General features: G+C 44.0%; 1 protein-coding gene across 2 annotated transcripts in view; it reads right to left on the reverse strand.

Annotated features, from left to right (window-relative positions):
- Positions 1-20,827, reverse strand: part of ALDH1A3 (aldehyde dehydrogenase 1 family member A3) — a 49,491-nt gene that overhangs the window by 16,005 nt on the left and 12,659 nt on the right. For both annotated transcript variants that reach the window (XM_054041782.1, XM_054041783.1), the window contains exons 4-9: positions 15,265-15,394; positions 13,523-13,584; positions 8,666-8,794; positions 5,845-5,958; positions 2,160-2,262; positions 1,227-1,411 (exon numbers count right to left, since the gene is read on the reverse strand). In XM_054041782.1, the coding sequence (XP_053897757.1) occupies positions 1,227-1,411; positions 2,160-2,262; positions 5,845-5,958; positions 8,666-8,794; positions 13,523-13,584; positions 15,265-15,394 (723 nt within the window). The remainder of the gene's footprint in view (positions 1-1,226; positions 1,412-2,159; positions 2,263-5,844; positions 5,959-8,665; positions 8,795-13,522; positions 13,585-15,264; positions 15,395-20,827) is intronic.

Consider the following 20,827-nt stretch of genomic DNA (forward strand, 5'->3'; position numbering starts at 1 on the left):
CTTAATGCAAGGCCATGTCTACACTACGGCACTGTAGCCGTGCCACTGTAGTGTAGATGCTTCCTACAGGGCCAGAAGGTTTTTTCCCCCCTCCCAGTTGCGGTAGGTAGTCTCTCCCCCCAGGTGACAGTAGCTAGGTTGACAGAAACATTCTTCCATTGACCTAACTGCATCTACACCAGGGGCGTAGGTCAGCGCTCAGGCACACAAATTTTTCACGCCACTGAGCAATGTAGCTATGTTGATCTTAATTTTAGCTGTAGACCAGGCCTAGGCAAAGGTATCAGAATCTGGTTTTATCGCACTAGCCATTAGGTAAGATTCTTTAATTACCGCTTACCTGTTATCAAGGGCCCCATTCGGTTATCCTTATTCACCTTGAGTCGTAATTTACTCACACAAGCAGTCCAGGGATTTCAAAGCCATGACTTGCACAAGTCATTATGCACAGTCAGAATGGCTGGCAGAACTGGGCCCTCAGTTTCAGAACTCCAACTGTAAGTAGAACCTGCCTATTTTATACAGGGCTATCACGGCGACAGCCTAAGCCTTTCCAGTCGGTGTTGGGAAAAGTCAGAACCAATCGAAAATTATGGATTCCAGAGTTAGAACAAGCTGTGAAGCTTTTTGGAGTGGCATTTTCCCCATTTACCTTTGGCAGAGCACAAGTTCTGGGGTGCTACTGGTTTGTTATGTTTTATTAATAACTGGCTGCCCTAGGAGAAGAGGAAACATTGCCCTCAATCGTGGATCGTTATGGCTTCCTTAGAAGGGATAAGAAGAGGCGTAAAAGCTCGAAATGTTGGGAAGGCTGATATTCAGGTCAGCTTGGCATCATCCTGCCTTCTACAGACTCTGCTTAAACCCCCCTGTCCACTAGGGGTTTTGTTCTCCACTTCTACAGATAACCCATCCTGTTATGAGGTAGCATCAGTATTTTATAGCTGAATTATAACACATGTGCAGCTCTGCCTGCACAAAATACTCCCTGTGCTGTAATAGGTTTTGTATTACTACGAAAAGGGAAGCCCACTTGTGTAAATTTCTTTAGCATCAAGCTTTCAGTTCATTTATAGAAAGAGCCGACATGTCAACCATCATGATTAATTGATGTTTAGAAGGGAGAGAAGAAACAATAAATGACATCGCTGGATCAGGACTTCAGCTCACACACGAACACCACTCGCACCCGGAGAACAGAAAACTATTCTCAAGCACATCATTACCTGTGGCCCTTGTTCAGTTTTGGCATCGAATGGGTCTCCAATGAGTCGTTTCTTGGCGTACTCAACGCTGCGCTTGACAAATTCCGGGTAGATCTGCTCCTCCACAAATACTCGAGAGGCAGCAGTGCAGCACTGGCCTTGATTAAAGAAAACTCCTTGATGGGCACATTCGACCGCCAAGTCCACTGGAATGGAAAGGTCACCAGAGAGAGAGAGAGTGAGGCATTCTACTGACTTAAACCAGAAATTAACGAGACTTGTTGAAACTCCCTCATTACCAGTTCCCCCTCTCAATGCTTCCTCAAAAACAACTCACTTCAAGGAGGCCTATAAAACTACCAAGAAAGCAAGCTCCCTGTAAGCCTCAAGACATGACCAAATCTTCTGACTGTCTGCACCACCATCCTCCCTCCCGGTACAGTCTCCGGTCGCACATCTCAGCTAAGGGCCCAGTTCTGTCACCTTGACTCACACGGAGTAGTAGCTTATTCCCCACAAGTAGTCCCATTAAGGATGGCAGAATTTAGTCCTTATCCCCTGTGACGGGAAGTATTGTGGGAAGGATGCTGCCTTGACATAAAGCAGGAGTGCTGGCTGAGAAAATTGTGTGGCCAGCCAAGCAGGGGTGCACTGATACAATACATCATCTCTGCAGCCTCAGCCAGCAAGTCTCTTCCCAGTGGGTCGCCCCCAAGGAGGGCGGCATTCGGAACAGTCCATTCCTGTTCCCATGAACCCTCCCTTTGTAGCCAGGCACCTGGCTGGTGCAGGGAGTGACATAGCACACCCTCTAGCAAAGGAGTCTTGGCCAAGCTTTGTAGCAAGTTGGACCACACTGCGCCCTCTGCTGGAGCCCTGTGAGGTTACATGGGAGTCACTAGCGGTGCTGTGCTGGCCAGAAAAGTATTGAATTGCAATGTGACAAATACTTACAGTCAGCATCCGCACACACAATGCAGGGGTTCTTCCCGCCGAGCTCCAGTGTCACCCGTTTGAGATTGCTTTTAGAGGCCGCTTCCTTGATCAGTTTCCCAACCTATGGCATTGGGATTCACAGGGCACAGGTTTATTCCTCAAAAAAAAATTACTTCATTCAAAGGGTCGTGAGGTTAACAAGAGCAGGACAGGCTGTGAAACTGCTGGAATTATAAAATAATTCTTTCAGGTTTCCAATCTCTGAATTTTCTAGTTTTTGGCACCTGCTTCAACAAGGTACTGAGCCATCCAAGGTGGGTCTTGCAATTTTAAAATCACAAATATTTGTCTTAGATATAACGGACACATAGGGGCCTGGTATTATATAGTTCTTGCCTATGAACGCGGTCCCCCAGAAGTCATTTTTGGACAGAGTCAGGGCTGCAGGATCAGGCCCCTAATTGGACAATGCAGGAGGTATTGCTAATGGACTACTGTTCTTATAAAAAGTACAATCTATCAGGTGACACCCTGTCATTTATTATGAAGGTACCGGTCACGGCTCCACACTTAATGAGGTGAGTTTTGCACTTAAAGAAGGGATTGGGTCTCTGGTATCAGTATATATACCACCACATGACCGGTTTTACTTTTTGGCTACAGAATGAATTGCCCTAGGAATTTACAATAGTCATATAATTAGGGCTGGTAAAAAAAAATTAAAAATTAAAAAAAAAAAATGTTTCATTTGAATTTTCCCCTAGTATTTTCTGACAAGATGATTTGAAATCAACCACTGTGATCCTCTCAATTCTCAAGGTTCCTTTCAGTCCTAGAATCTAGCCTGTCTTCCTGCATAACACAGATCACAGAACTTCCCCCAAACAATTCATGTTTGAACTACAGCTTATCTTTTAGAAAAACATCCAATCTTGATTGAAGAATTTCCAGTGATGGAGAATTCATAGGTTGTTCCAATGGTGAACTACCCTGGCCGTTAAAAACGTAGGCCCTATTTGCTGTCTGAATTGGTCTAGGCTCAAATTCCAGCCATGGCTTTTGTTTTATCTTGCCTGCTCGACTGAAGAGTCCATTATCAAATGTTTGTTCCCCAAACACGCATTTATAAACTGACCAAGTTACTCCTTAGCCCTCTCTTTGTTCCGCTAAAGAGATTGTGCTCCTTGAATCTATGGTATGTGAAGGGTATGTCCTCTCAACCTTGTACTCAGTTTTGTGCCTGGGAGAAACACTCAGATCTTGTTGAATCAGAACAGTAAAAAGAACATAGGTCTCAATCAGCTGAAGAGTTCATTGCTACACTCAAGTTTCATCTGCTACCTTTATAACCAGAGCAAGATTCCCAAACCAAAAATGGACCTGGTCCTTCCAATTAGCAGTGCAGAGTCCTCCCGTTAGCTTACCTGGCTAGCCCTCAAGATAATAGAAACAAAGCTGTTTTCTGCTGAAAATTAAGATAACTTGCTATATAGCTAACAGGGTAAGAGACATTATTATATGGTAGCTGCTTGATTAGGAATAAATTAAACCCGCTGAAAAGTAAGAAGCTAGACGGAGACACTGTCAGGTAATTGAAGATTAAAATTGTTATGTCTTTATGTTAACCTAAAACATATTTTTTTAAATGTTTTCATTCTCCCCTGCCCCATGTTCGTTTTGATTTAAACATTCGCCTGCAATATTTGCACCCAAATATTAAAGCACGATGCTAATGCACAAGAACCAGGAAGTGAAACTGGTTAGAAATATTTACTTACCTAATGTACTCAATATGGCCTTCATTACTGTATCAGAGCACTTCAATTTTTAAATGCCCACCCACAACTCAAAGATAAAATACCACGCGTAAAATCCTGACTCCAATGAAGTCAGGATTTGACTCCATCCTGACTTGGATGGAGCCAGGATTTCAGCCCGAACTTTAAGAAAGAGGATATCCAGTGGATTTTCTTGTGACGACAGATTGTTCATTTTTTATAAAAAGTGGATCCATAATAGGCCAGACTACTTGTTACAAAACCAAGAAAGTTCATAGGATTTTAGAACAGGGAGTGCCTGATTTTGATGATAGAAATAGATTATTCTTAGCCTACAAAAGGTAATTATGTATTATACAGAGTATCAAATAAAGGGCAATACCCGACAGGAGCACGCTGCTGATGCTCCATGCAGTGTCCCCTGTGGGAGAACCAATGGGAATGCACATATGTATGATAAGCCACTAGATGGTGCTGTTAAACACAAAACATTTGGCCTTCAGCAGGTCTTTGAACCTTTAAAATGAGACACCTCTGGTGTTGGAGAAGGCAGCTCAGTGTAATTTATCATAATTATGCAAATTATAAAAAGCAGGCGGTGAATGTCAAAATGGAGGAGTTGGAAGACTGCTCAAGTAGGATGTGAGTACTCAAAGGAAAATGAACAAACAAACAAAGTCCAACACATGGCCTGGTTGAATAGCCAACACACGTAGATCCTTGGCATAAGCACCTTCCTTTATTGGATGCTGCCCTTTGTCATGTAGCAGATGAGGAGATACACATGCTGCATGCACATTGCTATAGATTTTCTTGCAATATTACTACAGGGGCAAAGGAGCTAAGCAACTAGTGAAAAAACTGTTCAAACTTGTAAACAAATTTTGATTCAGCAGCATTCTCCGCCCTTGTGTTCTCTCTTTTGGCCTGCCATTAGAGCGCTCAGGTTTTGGTAGCTAATATCCAGCTCAAAGCCTCACTGAAAGTGAAATTCAGTAGATAAGTTGGTTGTCAATTATTTGCTCAGGACTAACAGACAACAAAAAGAGCAAGACAGACCAGCACAACGCTGACCAGGTATACACCTCTCCCTTCCCCCACACTGCTAACCCCAAGCGAGCACTTGGAGAGGTCATTTTCCCTGATCAAAGCAGGCATACATCTCTATCATGCATGTACAGCCAAAAAGGATTCTTATTGTTGTGATATTTTAATTGTATGTATCTAAATTTAAAGGGAGCAGAAAACATTGGGTTGAAGGTGTTTGTACTATACCATTTTTACTATCAGAGGGCCAACTCTTAGTCCCTTTCATAATAAATTTTGTCATTGACTTGGACTCCAATGGGATCAGGATTTGGCCCAGAATGGATATAGCACTGGGTGATATTTTTTTAAGACGCAATAACTAGTGTGTGATTAAAACAGCAGAATTGTTTAATAGGAATATAACATTGTTTTATAGTTCAGCACTGGCCAACAAGCCTGCATATGTCCAACTGGCGAAGGCCAAGTTATTCCAGATAATGTGATTTTTAAATCATTATGATGCGAATGACCGCTCCAGCAGATCACCTTGTTTATAGAATAGGCACCATTCGTGAGGGACCTTCAGAATTTTGGCAAGAATAAGGTTAAAAAAAAAGTTAGAGATTTTCAAAAGCATTAAATGTTGGTCTAACTGCTTTGACAGAAGTCAGTGGTCGTTGACTACAGTGGGAGCAGCGTTAGACCACGGCCCAAAACCCCTGAAAAATTCCACCAAGCAGATTTCTTTTTTCCAAGCACTGAGTATCACTGAAATTATGATGGTCCGAGCTTCCCCGGATGGCACTTCTACCAGAGAAATACTCCTCCTTGCGAAGAGCAGTGTCCCGTAATTCAGTAAGGCTAAAGGCAAGTTTAAGCAGAAAGTGATCGCCTACCTCTGTTGATCCAGTGAAAGCTATTTTGTCAATGTTCTGATGGGCAGAAATGGCTGCCCCAGCTGTGGGGCCATACCCTGGCACTATGTTTACCACACCGGGAGGAAAGCCCACCTGAAAATGAAGTTAGAGATTAGACTATAGAAATAGGGCAATAAGAACCATTCTGATTTCCTCCCAGCACTCCAATTTTCTTGGCCTAAAAACCAGGATATACATGTGAACTATGCTCCTATATGGAGGATTTACCATCACCCAATGGAAATAATTTCTATAGTGTTTTCTATCTGAGCATCTCAAAGAACTTTCTAAACCTTAATCAGCTGAGCCTCTCAATGCCCCAGCAAGTTAACCAACCCTCCTCCCCCAATCCCACAAATGCTTTATGTACGTGCACGACTTCTCACATAAGGGGTCACATTGAAACCAGAATCAGGGCCCGAATGTTCATCAAACCCCAAAGTATGCTTAGTACTTTAAGAACGAGGCATGCAGCACACAAAGGTTTGAAATCAAAGGCAAACGGACAATTTGCCAGATTTAGAATGGTTTTCATGACCTTTTCCAGCACTCACTTTTCAGAGGGGTAGCCGTGTTAGTCTGTATCCGCAAAAACAACGAGGAGTCCTTGTGGCACCTTAGAGACCAACAAATTTATTTGGGCATAAGCTTTTGTGGGCTATGAAAGCTTATGCCCAAATAAATTCATTAGTCTCTAAGATGCTACAAGGACTCCTTTTTCCAGCACTGTAGCTGCTTGCTACTTACTGGATTGGACATGTTGAAAAGAAGAGCCACTCTTAAGTGCCTGGAATCACCAGGAGAGAATTATTGGAGGATTTGCATTTCACAGCTCTGCTGTTATAACAAAAAAGTCTTCTGGCCAAATTTAGCCTTCAGCCACAGCTATACAACCCTAGTCAATGGATGACTAAAGGCAAAATTTGGCCCTTTAAAGTTTGTTTTGAGCAGAAAGATCCCGAGGTTGCCTCTTGTGGTTCTTCAGAGGCCAGGAGGATTAAGATGCCAGTAAGACACCACTAGAGGATGTGTTTTTTTCCTCCACTAGCTCCAAGAGAGCAGATGGTAAGAGACTTGCACCAGTTTTCACCACATTTATAATGTATTAACCTATGACAGCCATTTCATGTGTTCTGGCACAAGGACAATAGGCAAAACTCTGGTAAAATTCTAGTGAAATGCAAGCCAAAGTCTTGGCCCAGCTGATCCGTTTATTGCTCCCTGAAACGTGGGCTGCTGCAAAGAGGTGTATTTCTAGGCTGGCCAGTCTCCATTTCTGACTGGGAAGTGCAGGCACACAACCTGCTTTCTAGTATCCCATGAGTCGATTGTTATTCAGCTCCCTTCATTTCTTGTGGATTAGTACACACGTTCATGAGGCTAATAAGAGACTGTACCTACACTAGTAGAGTTATTTGTGTAACTTACATGCGATTCTTTTTAAATGCATCTGATACAGGAAAAAAAAAGGGGGGGGGGGAACAAGGTTGGTTATAAATTGCCTTGGAAAATTCTACTTTCTTCTGGGTAAGGTTTTAGGGTTTTGATGGTTGTCTAGCTTGCCTGTTCCAGCTTGGGGGAGGGGAAGAGGGAGACAAAGGATGTTCAACACTTTGCTGCTCACTCTGCCGGGAACATTGGTTTAAACTCCTGAGTATTTGCTAAACCACTTAAAAAGCACCGAGCAAGAGATGCGTGTGGCCATATAAGCATTGTCTTTGGGATTGCCTATGGCAACAATTCAGCAAAGCACATAAGAAACACAGATCTAAAGTTATACGTGTTAAGTGACATTGACTTTAATAGGACAACTGACTTGTTTAGGCTAGGCTGTGCAAAATTGAGGCCCATGTGAGTAAAGGCTGCAGGACTGGGCCATCAGGAGGGAGGGATGGATGGACGACGGAAGGATGAGTTGGTGGCTTCCATGGAGGGGGGAGCACATTCATCCTTGGCTTAACTGCATTGACGTCAGTGGGTTTGCACCAGGGATGAAGTCAACTCCCTGGTTTAGGAAGATTTAGCCCATACATCTGAAATGTATTTTCCTGGGAGGGTCTTGGGTCCTGATCTTTCAACCAAGAACTGTGGGGGCACATGGCTGCACCTACATTATTTTCCATGCAGGATTAAGGCCCTGGGTCATAACCCCTATGCTCGGTATGGGGACTAGATCTTCGTTCTCTGTTAAGCACCAGGCACACTTTCATAAGTCAATCGTAATAAAACGGTCACAGTGATGTAATGCAATTTCTGTGCATGAAGCAGCTGCAGGATCTGGTCCCATATTCTAAGGGCCAAATTCTGCCACCTATACTTGTGCCAAGCACTATCATACTTTGTGATCAGTCCCATAAATTGTAGGACAATTCCACTAACATGAATAAGGGGGGGGGGCAGAATTTAGCTCCAAATAGTCTCACTAAACGTATAGAAAAGAGAAAAAACACGTGACATACTTGATGATTTAGGCATTGTCTCAGCAAGATACTTAAACACGTGCCCAACTTTAAGCATGTGACTAGCCTGATCCCATTGAAGTAACCGGGATTACTTGCATGCTTAACACTGGACACTTGCATAAGTACCTTGGTGGATTAGGGCATTCATACATAGAGATCAAGAGATAAAAGTTTGAAAGAAAAAGAGGAGGTTGTTTCTAAGTCTGGCATTGAACGGAGCTGGCAGCAACATCTTTGGGAGCTGACAATGGCTACAGCTGCCTTTTCAACTGGACCCGCTGCCTATGAGAAACAATAACTTGGAAAAACACCTTGAATGTGCTGCTAAGATTTCTTACCTCCTTGACTAAGGAGCCAATGTAGAGGGAAGTGAGGGGTGTCTGCTCAGCTGGTTTAATAACCAGCGTGTTCCCGCAGCACAGTGCCGGTGCCATCTTCCAAACAAGCATGAGCAATGGAAAGTTCCACTGAAAGAGAGTATAAAGTTGATCAAATTAGTGCCAGTCAGCTCCCTATTGATCTCTGTGCAGTATTCCCCTTTGCTTTCGTAGAAAATAGAAGGTCTAGGAAGATATCCACCATTACAAAGGACTCATGACAGTGTATAGCACCTGGGTGGGTTACACAGGTATCGCCTTTGAAAAAAAGTTTAGAGTACAAATTGCACCAGTCACGAACGACAGGTTCTTTTACTCAGACAGCTATGGAAGAAGTTTTACTGAGCTGGAGATCAGTGAAGCACACAGAGACTTTATGAGCTGTAGTTAGGACAGACAAATAGAATTGAAATATTAAAATCAATATACATACGTATAAAGTACCATAGTTTCCTGCATTGTACATACTTGCAGCCTTACATTGTGCATAGTCACAGCCTATGGAGGCCATTAGAAGTGAAGCTGGGAAGAAACAACTGGAGAAACTCCTAAGTGGAGATGTCATTCTTGGCTGCCACCTACTTTGTCGCTCCAATGTCCCAACTAAAAGTTGGATTTACACCTCATTTTATACCTCAGACCTCCTTGCCCTGCACACCCACACACCAGAAGACCATAACTGACTGAATAGCGGCCCCATGTCCATGGATGGCTGTTCAGGAAACCACAATTGGAGTTCCGATTTGCTGACATAGTTATTTGCAGCAATACATTTCCCAATCTTTCCAGTACGTTAATGAGGTTAACCTAATGGTTACACATTAAAAATCTCCAAATAATTCCATTGGGTTTGTTCTTTTGTGGGTAGTTTGTTTATTACAAAGCACTTATTACTTAAATTTTATAACCCTAGATTAAGCACTTATTCTTGTGCTAATTTATCACTTACTCTTAGGCCTCAACTAGAACATTGTGTCCAGTTCTGGGTGCCACATTTCAGAAAAGATGTGGACAAATTGAAGAAAGTCCAGAGAAGAGCAACAAAAATGATTAAAGGTCTAGAAAACATGACCTATGAGGGAAGATTGAAAAAACTGGGTTTGTTTAGAGAAGACCAAGAGGGGACATGATAACCGTTTTCAAGTACATAAACAATTGTTACAAGGAAGAGGGAGAAAAAAATTGTTCCTCTTAACCTCTGAGGATAGGACAAGAAGCAACGGGCTTAAATTGCAGCAAGGGCAGTTTAGGTTGGACATTAGGAAAAACTTCCTAACTGTCAGGGTGGTTAAGCACTAGAATAAATTGCTCAGGGAGGTTGTGGAATCTCCATCATTGGAGATTTTTAAGAGCAGGTTGGACAAACACCTGTCAGGGATGGGCTAGATAATACTTAGTCCTGCCATGAGTGGAGGGGGCTGGACTAGACTTTGAGGTTCCTTCCAGTCCTATGATTCTATAACTGTTAGGCCTCTGCTAACTACCTGCTACTTAAGCTAACAATACTTAAAATTAACAATTTACTGAGCATCAACTTATTGCAAAGCCTATCTCAAATATTAATATTTTATGTTTCTCTATTAGCATTACAGCCCTAATAGCTTTCATTTTACTATCTTAAAGCATTTTAATAAGTCTTAGCATAGCATATATAATTTGATCTTGCACTCGAAGATCAGATCAATGGTTACAGGTCAACAGAAACACTCCTTCCAAGAGATTATGGACTTTCCTTGGAATCAAAATATCATTGGCAGCTGTTAAATTAATTCTACTCTGAGCTGCAAAGTGTTGTCCATAACACAACTCCATTCTTCCCAAGAACCTCAGATCTTACTTTGCAGAGATTTTCAGCTGTTAGCTGAGCTGCTGAGAAAGACTGGCCCTGTGTCTGAAATCAGCTCCTCTGCTGCCCATCTGTGATGCTGTGTAATGTCACAGATGGACAGTGTGCAAATGTGATAGTTCTACGGAACGAAGCTGTTTATTGGAATAATCTGGTCCCCCGCGGCCGCTGCAGTGCAAATCCAAACACAGCACTGTTAAAACGAAGCCTGAAGATGAAAGGACAGGCCTAGTTTAATCCCCCGTGCAGAGTCAAATACTATGAACAAAAGTAGTAAGTTTCACCTTTAAAATGCTAGTTATGTTAATAATCTAAGGAGTAGTTACCAATCCTGGTAGGGTATTTTCAGTTTCAGTATGATCCAAACTCATCCCTAGTTAGACACTAGTGAAATCAAGGGAATTACACACCAGAATTGATAGTGGCCTCAGTTTTTTATTATGACAATGTCCTTAAAGTGGAACACTATGCCTCAGGGTCCACATAGTCATATCAGCCTGGATTAGGATTACATTTGCAATTTAAGACCAATATTTATGTATAATTCCCATAGATTAAATAGCAACAAGATAGATACAATCTTGAGATAGCATCCACTCAGTTCTCCCTGCCCCCCATGATATGGTGGTTTTCCAAATCTCCTGCCTGATTATAGCCACAACAGAATTTTTGAAGGGGCGTAAATCCACAAAAGCATCAGCCAACAGTCAGGTCCGTTTGGAGGATGGAAATAGAGGCATTTAAATCAGTGGTCAATGCAAGCTGGAGCTTGCTAAGTGTATGAACAGGATTGTACGATGGGGTTGGCTGCGGTGGCAGGGAACTGGATTCGATGACCCAAGAGGGCCTTTTCAGTCTTATGTCCCTAATGCAAAACGCTTGAGAGTCTCAACTTCATTGGACTCAAGTCACTCAAATGCAACTCATTCCTAAAATGACAATACTAGGTTACTTCAACCAGCAAGGCTCTGTAAAACAGAGTGAGACAGCTTTCATTCCCAAGCCAAACTCTGTCTCCGCATGTCGATCTATCATCTACAGGACACTCTCCTATTCCGTCTCCCACTCACTCTGCAGTCACCTCTCTCAGGGAAAAATAAATAGACCATTCAACTCCAAGATCTAGGTCAGAAGTCAGTCACGAGGGACCCAATCCTGTTCCTACTGAAGTTAGTAGCGAAAACTTTCATTGACATTAATGCAAACTGGGTCAGGATCAAAGTCTCCAGCATCCCAGCAAAAATACGGAGTTGTTTTAGTCTCTGGTATAGTCCAGTTCACCCTCCACAACACGGGCCCGAGATCTTCCTCTGACTTTCCCCAACAGACTCCCACAGCCAAGTAGCTCACACACTGCTCTTTGCCTCTAACACAGATGTTCAAAGCACTTTACAACCATTATGGCTCCTCTACAAAAAGTCTGGCTGCCTATTTTCTCTTGCTGAAGAACTGAGGAATTTTAAGAACTAGCCAGAGTTTCTCACCATCAGAAACAAACCCACCAGGGAAAGGAAAATGGTATTGATCAGCTATAAAACAAACAATGGGAACAAGGAAACAAGCTAATCAATGACAATTTAAAAACTAAACAAACCACAATGCCTCGGAGCCAGTCAACAACCGTAACGGTCAGGACAACTAGCTTGCAATCACCCAATAAGAAAAGGATCAAGAAGTAAGAATAGCAGATGATCATGGATGGGTCACTGGTGACTCTTATGTAAGTGCCATATGGGAGACTGACACTTGATCTTGAGACCCAGCTTTCTGTGCCAAAGAGCCGCTCAGAATGCCATAGGCCAATTCCTTCTGAGGAGTCAAGAAACATCATCAACAGGCTCCAAAGGGAATGCCCTCCAGTCCACCCTCCTCATCTAGGAGGGTGTGATGGGGCGCACTTGTCCCGCACTGGTACTGTGAGGGTTAACTCCACTCTCTGGGCCAAGCAGGCCACGCCCCCGCAGCCCTGCTGGGCATGCTCCAGTTGGAGACTAGGTATAAAAGGGAGCAGCTCATCTCATTCAGGGCTGACCACCAAAGAGAGAGGATGCAGGCTGCAAGCTCCAGCCCAGGAACCGCAGAAGTCCCAGACAGCGGAAGCCAGGGATGCTGAGACTCCGGAGGATGCCCAGTGAGTGGAGGAGTTGTTGGGAGCCGCACTGACCGAGTAGCCCAGAGACCATGGCAACGCCGGGACCACAGCATCAGGAATCGGGTAGGAAGTAGCTCAGGGAGACTAGTTCTGTTACCAAGTGGAGTCAGCGCATTTCAGACGGATTCCCCATTGACCCGGTGGCAGGCATACTTGCCACTGACAGGGCCCTGAGCTGCGACCTGGTGAAGCAGGGAGAGCCCAGGCCCCCCCCTACCAGGCTGCTACCCACCCTGGGGTGGTGGCCCACTCCCCTGACAGGCCACTAGGTCATGTAGCCCCACGGAAGGGGCAGTTATACTGACTCTGGCCACTAGGCCCTACGTCCCCGAGAGAGGGCGACCTTGCTGACACTGGCCACTAGGCCACACAGCCCTGAGTGACGATGGCTCTACTGACTCTTGCCGCTAGGCCATACCACCTTGCTGAGCCAGGTGGCCACACGGACTCTGATGACCACTAGGCGATATACCCCAGTTGAACTGGGAAACCATAGTGACTCGGGCCATTGGGTCCCACAGCCCTGTGGGAAGGGGCCATCACCCTGACTCTGGCCATTGGGCCACACAACCTTGAGAGTGCGCGTGGCCATATTGACTTTTACCGTTAGTCCACACAACCCCAAGACAACGGGTGGTCGTAGGACACGACCACGGGGAAGTAATTACCCTGCCCCAAGAGGGGATGCGGTGCACTTGCCCTGCAACAGAGGGCAATGGCTGCAATGCTATGGGGGACATGCATATATATTTTTGTAAATAGAGGGGACCCTCAGGGTAGGAGCACCTCGGCTAAAAACATTAGATAGTCTTCTACTTACCGGCGTTATAGCCCCACAGACCCCCATCGGTTCATGCATGGTGAAACAGACAACATTTTCATCTGCAAAACAAAAACGTGTAAGGGATCAAAGCTAATATTGCGACATACCTGCATGTACTGCCCTTGTGGGGGGTTGAATAGTGGAAACAATATAAAATGATTATATAAATAAAACCGGTGAGGCAGAATTAATATAAACTAGTTAAATGAGGTGAAGCTAATCTGAGAAGATTGTGGAGTCACCCATTCTATCCCACACCCAGGCGGGGTGCTCTTCGAAAGGACGAAAATGATCTGATAGGAAACATCTATCCCAGAACAATTCAGATCTTCTGCTATATATAGAGGGCCAAGTGCTGCTCTAATTCAGACTGGTAGAACCCTTCGAAATCCACAGACTTTCATCACATCAATTCCACTGGGTCAGTTCCTCTCTTACACTTGCTCCTGCTGCTCAGACACGTTCAGTTGGTGTAATTCTTCATTTCAGTGAAGAATAAAAGGAAAATGAATTAAACGCTTTTATGATTTTTAGTTTTGATGAGGGGGGGGGGGGAACAAACAGGTTTATTTCCCAGGGAAAATTTCAAAGTTTGGTGACAAATTCCCACAAGAAATATTTCAATTTGATTCAAAAATCAAGTTTTGTTTTGATTCAATTAGCATCAAACAGAATAGAAACAAAAAATATTGTAGTGTTAATTTCCTGTCAAAAGATTTAATAAAACCATTTGCCCATTAGAAATGTTGCTTTCTATGAAGCTTCATTTGGTGGTGGGGGGAGGGGGGGCCTCTAGTTATTATGCACTTTGGAAGTGATCTCAAACAAGACTGAGAGCCAGTCTCCATAGAGAGCAGATCTGCAAATTAAAGCTTGGGTGACAGAAATCTGATTTGCCATAGGCTTGGACTCTGCTACTCTTAAATCAATGCTGACTGGTGGAGGGGTGGGAGCAAGTGCATTCCTTCAGCGCTACCAGAAGGAGCCGCTCTTTAACCTTCGTCTCGGTGCTCTTTCCTTCGTGGACCACCAGCTATCACGAGGGCAAAGGAAAGGGGCAGGCTGCTGACTTTCAATTAGCTGTTCACTCACTTCGTGCAAACACCCTTCTTATCTTAGGCAAACCACCTGTCATTTCCCAGGGCCACACCTGTGCTCACACGTGAGCCGATAGATTCTTCCCTCAGTTACTCACACTAAATCCATTGGCGTGGGTGTAATGAAGCACAGAATTATGCATAACCTCTGGCAGAGGAGTTTAAAAAAAATGCTGCAAGTGTTTAGAAATAAATTAAATACCCCTACAAACTAGAGCTTGACCAAACCCCCAGGAACTGAATGTCTGCCATGTACTTTGATTACCGACAGATCTGGCCTCTCTCCAATAAACCTAATTTAATTAACAACAAAGAAGGTACTCAAAAATATCCTTTGAACTTTGATTTCCAATGCACTCTTACTAACAGTGAAACCTTTAGTTTCAGTGAAACTGGATGCACAATAACCAGGGATAGAATTCTCATAAGTCTATAGGGCAGTTCCAAAACTCTCAGGGAGATATATAATCTTCTGTTACACTCTATGGCTTTTCCATAAGAGAAAAGGCAAAGTAATTTGGGGGGTGGGAGGGAGGGATGATTTTTTTCAGAAGGGAAACTCCCTAAACTGCTTCTGTCTCAATGTACTTGATATCAGACTGAAGGAGCTTTTAAATGTGAACATGGAAGGGTTCAACTTACCCACTGGGATAGTTCTGCCTTGGATTTTATCAGCCCACCCAGCATAATATCTAAGTGTCTTTATACAGCCTTCCAAGTCAATGAAGAAGGCATGAAGAAAAGGTTTCCCTGTGTCCATTGTTTCCAAGGTCTGAAACAACAAATCACATGCATGGTTATATACTGCTCAATATTTATGGGGGGGTTGTTGTTTTCACAGATTCTAGACAAAAAAATTCTCTTCTGCAATCTACAAGGTTTATCTTTCTCCCACCCTACACAATGGAGAGGGGTGAACAAGAAGCTGGATATGAGTCAACAGTGTGCCCTTGTTACCAAGAAGGCTGACAGCATATTGGGCTGCATTAGTAGGAGCATTGCCAGCAGATGGAGGGAAGTGATTATTCCCCTCTATTAGGCACTGGTGAGACCACAGCCAGAGTACTGTGTCCAGTTTTGGGCCCCCCACTACAGAAAGGATGTGGACAAATTGGAGAGCATCCAGCGGAGGGCAACAAAAGTTATTAGGGGACTGGGGTACATGATTTATGAGGAGAGGCTGAGGGAACTGGGGTTATTTAGTCTGCAGAAGAGAAGAATGAGGGGGGATTTGATAGCAGCCTTCAACTACCTGAAGGGGGGTTCCAAAGAGGATGGAGCTCGGCTGTTCTCAGTGGTACCAGATGACAGGACAAGGAGCAATGGTCTCAAGTTGCAGTGGAGGAGGTTTAGGTTGGATATTAGGAAACACTATTTCACTAGGAGCGTGATGAAGCACTGGAATGGGTTCCCTAGGTGGAATCGCCATCCTTAAAGGTTTTTAAGACCCGGCTTGACAAAGTCCTGGCTGGGATGATTTTGTTGGGATTTGTCCTGCTTTGAGCAGGGGGTTGGACTAGATGACCTCCTGAGGTCTCTTCTAACCCTAATCTTCTATGGTACTCGGATAGAAAAAGCCTTCCATCATCCAGTGGACAAAGAAAACGTTTGGAGAGCACATGCCTTTAGTAAAGTAATCTCTTTGGGCCCAAATCTGCTCTCACACTGGTGCAAACCAGGGATATCTCCAAGGAGGTCAATGGAGTTATAGCTTGGACCAGTTTTATACCAGCATGTCAGAATTTGGCTCCTCCTCTTTTTGCAGTTCCAAGTTCCAGTGGCCCTGTTCCTCTCCTCTAGTCATGCAAGCTGGACAATAATGGGAAAGAACCCGCATAAAGGAGGCACTACTCCTTGGTTGAATTAAATGTGTGAACAAAGATGAAATTGTACACTGCCACCCTTCAGAACCTTTGAGGTCCAAACAGGATCTGAATAGACTTCTTCACAGGAAATAGGATTCTTATCCAACTGGAGTAGTGCCTGCTAAAATTATTGTACACGCAGTGCCCCGATTTCTAAAAATAAACAGACAAAGCTGTCATGGGAATGACTGAAAAAGCCATAACGGGGCTGGCAGGTTTGTTTATGGATCAAGAAGATTCTCTTAATTTTCTATTTTTGACATGAATTTAAACATAGCGAGTGGTGTTTCGATCACACAGCCTTTTGCAGGCAAGATCTGGCCATGAAGATGGGCAGAAACATTTATGTCTCCAGTAGTGTTGGAACTGAGCCACATGGATGCAGACCTGGATTTTTCCTAAGTCCAGGGATGTTCAGAACTGGGGTTTTGGTTGTGCTCATTCTTGAGATTTGAGTCAACCATGAAGGCAGGTCAATGAGGCTGCCCCAGGAAAAGCCTCAACTCACCACAGCAAGTTGTCACATCCTTAACTCAAAGCCCCCAGCTAAGCCCATCCCTATTCACCGCAGCACTTAAGTATGTGCTTAATTTTTTAAGCACGTACTTAAATTGAGCTTTGTGACTTTGTCCTCACCCACAACCACTTCAGATTTGGGGACAACTTATACCTTCAAGTCAGTGGCACTGCTATGGGTACCCGCATGGCCCCACAGTATGCCAACATTTTTATGGCTGACTTAGAACAACGCTTCCTCAGCTCTCGTCCCCTAGTGCCCCTCCTCTACTTGCGCTACATTGATGACATCTTCATCATATGGACCCACGGAAAGGAGGCCCTTGAAGAATTCCACCTGGACTTCAACAATTTCCACCCCACCATCAACCTCAGCCTGGACCAGTCCACACAAGAGATCCACTTCCTGGACACTACAGTACAAATAAGTGATGGTCACATAAACACCACCCTATACCGGAAACCTACTGACCGCTATACGTACCTACATGCCTCCAGCTTCCATCCAAGACACATCATACGATCCATTGTCTACAGCCAAGCCCTAAGATACAACCGAATTTGCTCCAACCCCTCAGACAGAGACAAACACCTACAAGATCTTTATCAAGCATTCGTAAAACTACAATACCCACCTGGGGAAGTGAGGAAACAGATTGACAGAGCACGACGGGTACCCAGAAATCACCTACTACAGGACAGGCCCAACAAGGACAATAACAGAACACCACTGGCCATCACATACAGCCCCCAGCTAAAACCTCTCCAGCGCATTATCCACGATCTACAACCTATCCTGGAAAATGATCCCTCACTCTCACAGACCTTGGGAGGCAGGCCAGTCCTTGCTTACAGACAACCCCCCAACCTGAAGCAAATACTCACCAGCAACTACACACCACACCACAGAAACACCAACCCAGGAACCTATCCCTGTAGCAAACCTCGTTGCCTACTCTGTCCCCATATCTACTCTGGCAACAGCATCAGAGGACCCAACCACATCAGCCACACCATCAGGGGCTCATTCACCTGCACATCCACTAATGTCATATATGCCATCATGTGCCAGCAATGCCCCTCTGCCATGTACATTGGCCAAACCGGACAGTCCCTCCGCAAAAGAATAAATGGACACAAATCAGACATCAGGAATGGTAACATACACAAGCCAGTAAGTGAACACTTCAATCTCCCTGGTCATTCTATCACAGATTTAAAAGTCACTGTCATTGAACAAAAAAACTTCAGAAACAGACTTCAAAGAGAAACAGCAGAACTAAAATTCATTTGCAAATTCAACACCATTAATCTGGGCTTGAATAGGGATTGGGAGTGGCTGGCTCACTACAGAAGCAGCTTTTCCTCTCCTGGAATTGACACCTCCTCATCTATTATTGGGAGTGGACTACATCCACCCTGATTGAATTGGCCTTGTCAACACTGGTTCGCCACTTGTGAAGTAACTCCCTGCTCTCCATGTGTCTGTATATAATGCCTGCATCTGTAGCTTTCACTCTATGCATCCGAAGAAGTGAGGTTTTTACTCACGAAAGCTTATGCCCAAATAAATCTGTTAGTCTTTAAGGTGCCACCAGACTCTTTGTTGTTTTTGTAGATACAGACTAACACGGCTACCCCCTGATAAATGGCCACAATGAGACTTAAGCATGTTCTGAAGTGCAGTGCTAGGTAGGGGTGGATTTCAGCCTGTGCTTAAAGCTAAGCACAAGTTCAAGCGTTGTTTTGAATCAGGGCCAATATGAACACACAATTTGGCCTGAGTACAGATACAAGCCCTCCTGGAGTTCAGGGATGTCCGATATGTTTTTAGTTTAGCCCCACATCCAAGTTAGAGAAAAGAGTCCCACAGAAGTCAATGGAAGTCTCTCCACTGACTTTATCAGGTTGTGGAGCAGGTCGTCCTTCCCTTGGACTGACCATGAGACTTCATTCTTCAAGACCAAGATGTTGTTGCAAAATGATATTTTCCCTTTTTGGTGTAAACAAGAGTGTGTCCAAATTCACACAGCATCACATCCTACTTGAAGTTTCATTTTGCAAGCAGCATGTTCATGAAAAGTATGCCCAATGATACATTTTAAGTCCTGAACTAAAAGCAGTAGGAAGCAGTTGCTTCCCCCCACCCCTGCCTTTTACTCCTGGGGAGTGGGGGGAAGTAACTTGCAAATTGACAAGAATTGGATGTTTTCCCTGCTTTGCTCCTCTGTAATGTATAGAAAAGGTCAAGAGATTTCTATGCATATGTCTTTACGCTGTCTAACCTGGAAGACTCCATGACAGCATCACAAGAGCGAAGACCGAAAAAGTGGAGAAGGAAAATTTTAACAGTTTAAAAGAACGGTTTGTATTAACACCCGTTTAATATCATTGGCCAGTCAACGTTTTGGAGACAGTTAAGTGTGAGCGTTAACAGACATCCGCTGAAATCCTGTCAAACCCTTTGGCAAAAAAAGGCAACCAGACAGGACATTCCTGATACTGAAGGTTAAAAGCAAGCAGAAAAATTTGTCCATCGGAAAGAAAAAGAGGCACAAGGCCAATTTAAAAAATGATGTTGGTTACTGAGATCAAACATTCTAATTTCTGGGGAAAATTTGAGCCAGAACTTTGTGGCTTAGGCCCAAAGTTAATTTTTGCTTTTTTTAAAAGATGACAGATGTCCAAATGAACTAGTGTCTCTCCTCCTCGTACCAGCTTGCCCATATCACACAGCCATCACAAAGTCTAGCATCACTCACCTCTCTATCGGGCAGAGTCAGGACCGAACTGCATGGACCAAGCTTCCCAGGGGAACCAGATTCGGAAGAGGGAGGAGTTGCAATACACAATGCAGGTGCCTTGGTTCTGTGAGCAGTCAAGTCACAGTGGAATAATTTTTATGAAGAGCCAGAGGCACAGAGGGATGTTTTGTGAACAGGGCCAGCTCCAGCTTTTTTGCCGCCCCAAGTGGCGAAGCCAAAAATAAATAAATATTTTTTTAAAAAGCCGCGACCGGCGGCAGCTCTACCGCCACCGCTTCATTCTTCGGCAGCGGGTCCTTCCCTCTGAGAGGGAGTGAGGGACCCGCCGCCGAAGACCCAGACATGCCGCCCCTTTCCATTGGCTGCCCCAAGCACCTTCTTCCTTTGCTGATGCCTGGAGCCGGCCCTGTTTGTGAATAGCTCAAAATCTTCACACACATCTTTCTGCCATTTATTTCAATTGCTATAAGGAAGTTAAATCCTGTAGACATTCATTTGATGTGGTTTACTGCAAATCAGTCGTGTTGTTTTATTGTTGCCATTGTCACTTGTCCCCTTTAATGTTCTGATAAGTAGAACACCCAAGTCAGGGATGGCACAGACCTATTTAGGTCATCTTTTGCCAATGCCAGATTGTTCCCAAATCTGTATCTTTGTTATTCTCTTCAGATGTTTCTTTCATTGAATTCCACAGACACGATTCCTTATTTAACATAGTGATTATAGAACCTTTTAGCCTTAGCCGGCTGTCTTTGCCTGAAAGTTTTAAACAGGGTGGGGGTTATTTGCTCATTTTGTTCTAGGACTTTATTTATTTAAATATTTATTTAACACCATAGGTAAGAATGTTAACTTCAAGTAAGGATATGGTCTTGTTTAAAAAAATAAACTAAATAAAAAAACCCCTCAGTAACTCAAAGCTAACACACGACACGGACATCTCCAATGCATGACCTAAACTCTCTTAAACCAGAGAGAGTTGACTTCACCCCGGCACCAATGCAGTTAGCCAAGGATGAATATGACCACCCATGGGTGCCATGAATCCACTCTGTGGAT

Source organism: Malaclemys terrapin, chromosome 10 (genome assembly GCF_027887155.1).
Source record: "Malaclemys terrapin pileata isolate rMalTer1 chromosome 10, rMalTer1.hap1, whole genome shotgun sequence".
Classification (NCBI taxonomy): Eukaryota; Metazoa; Chordata; order Testudines; family Emydidae; genus Malaclemys; species Malaclemys terrapin.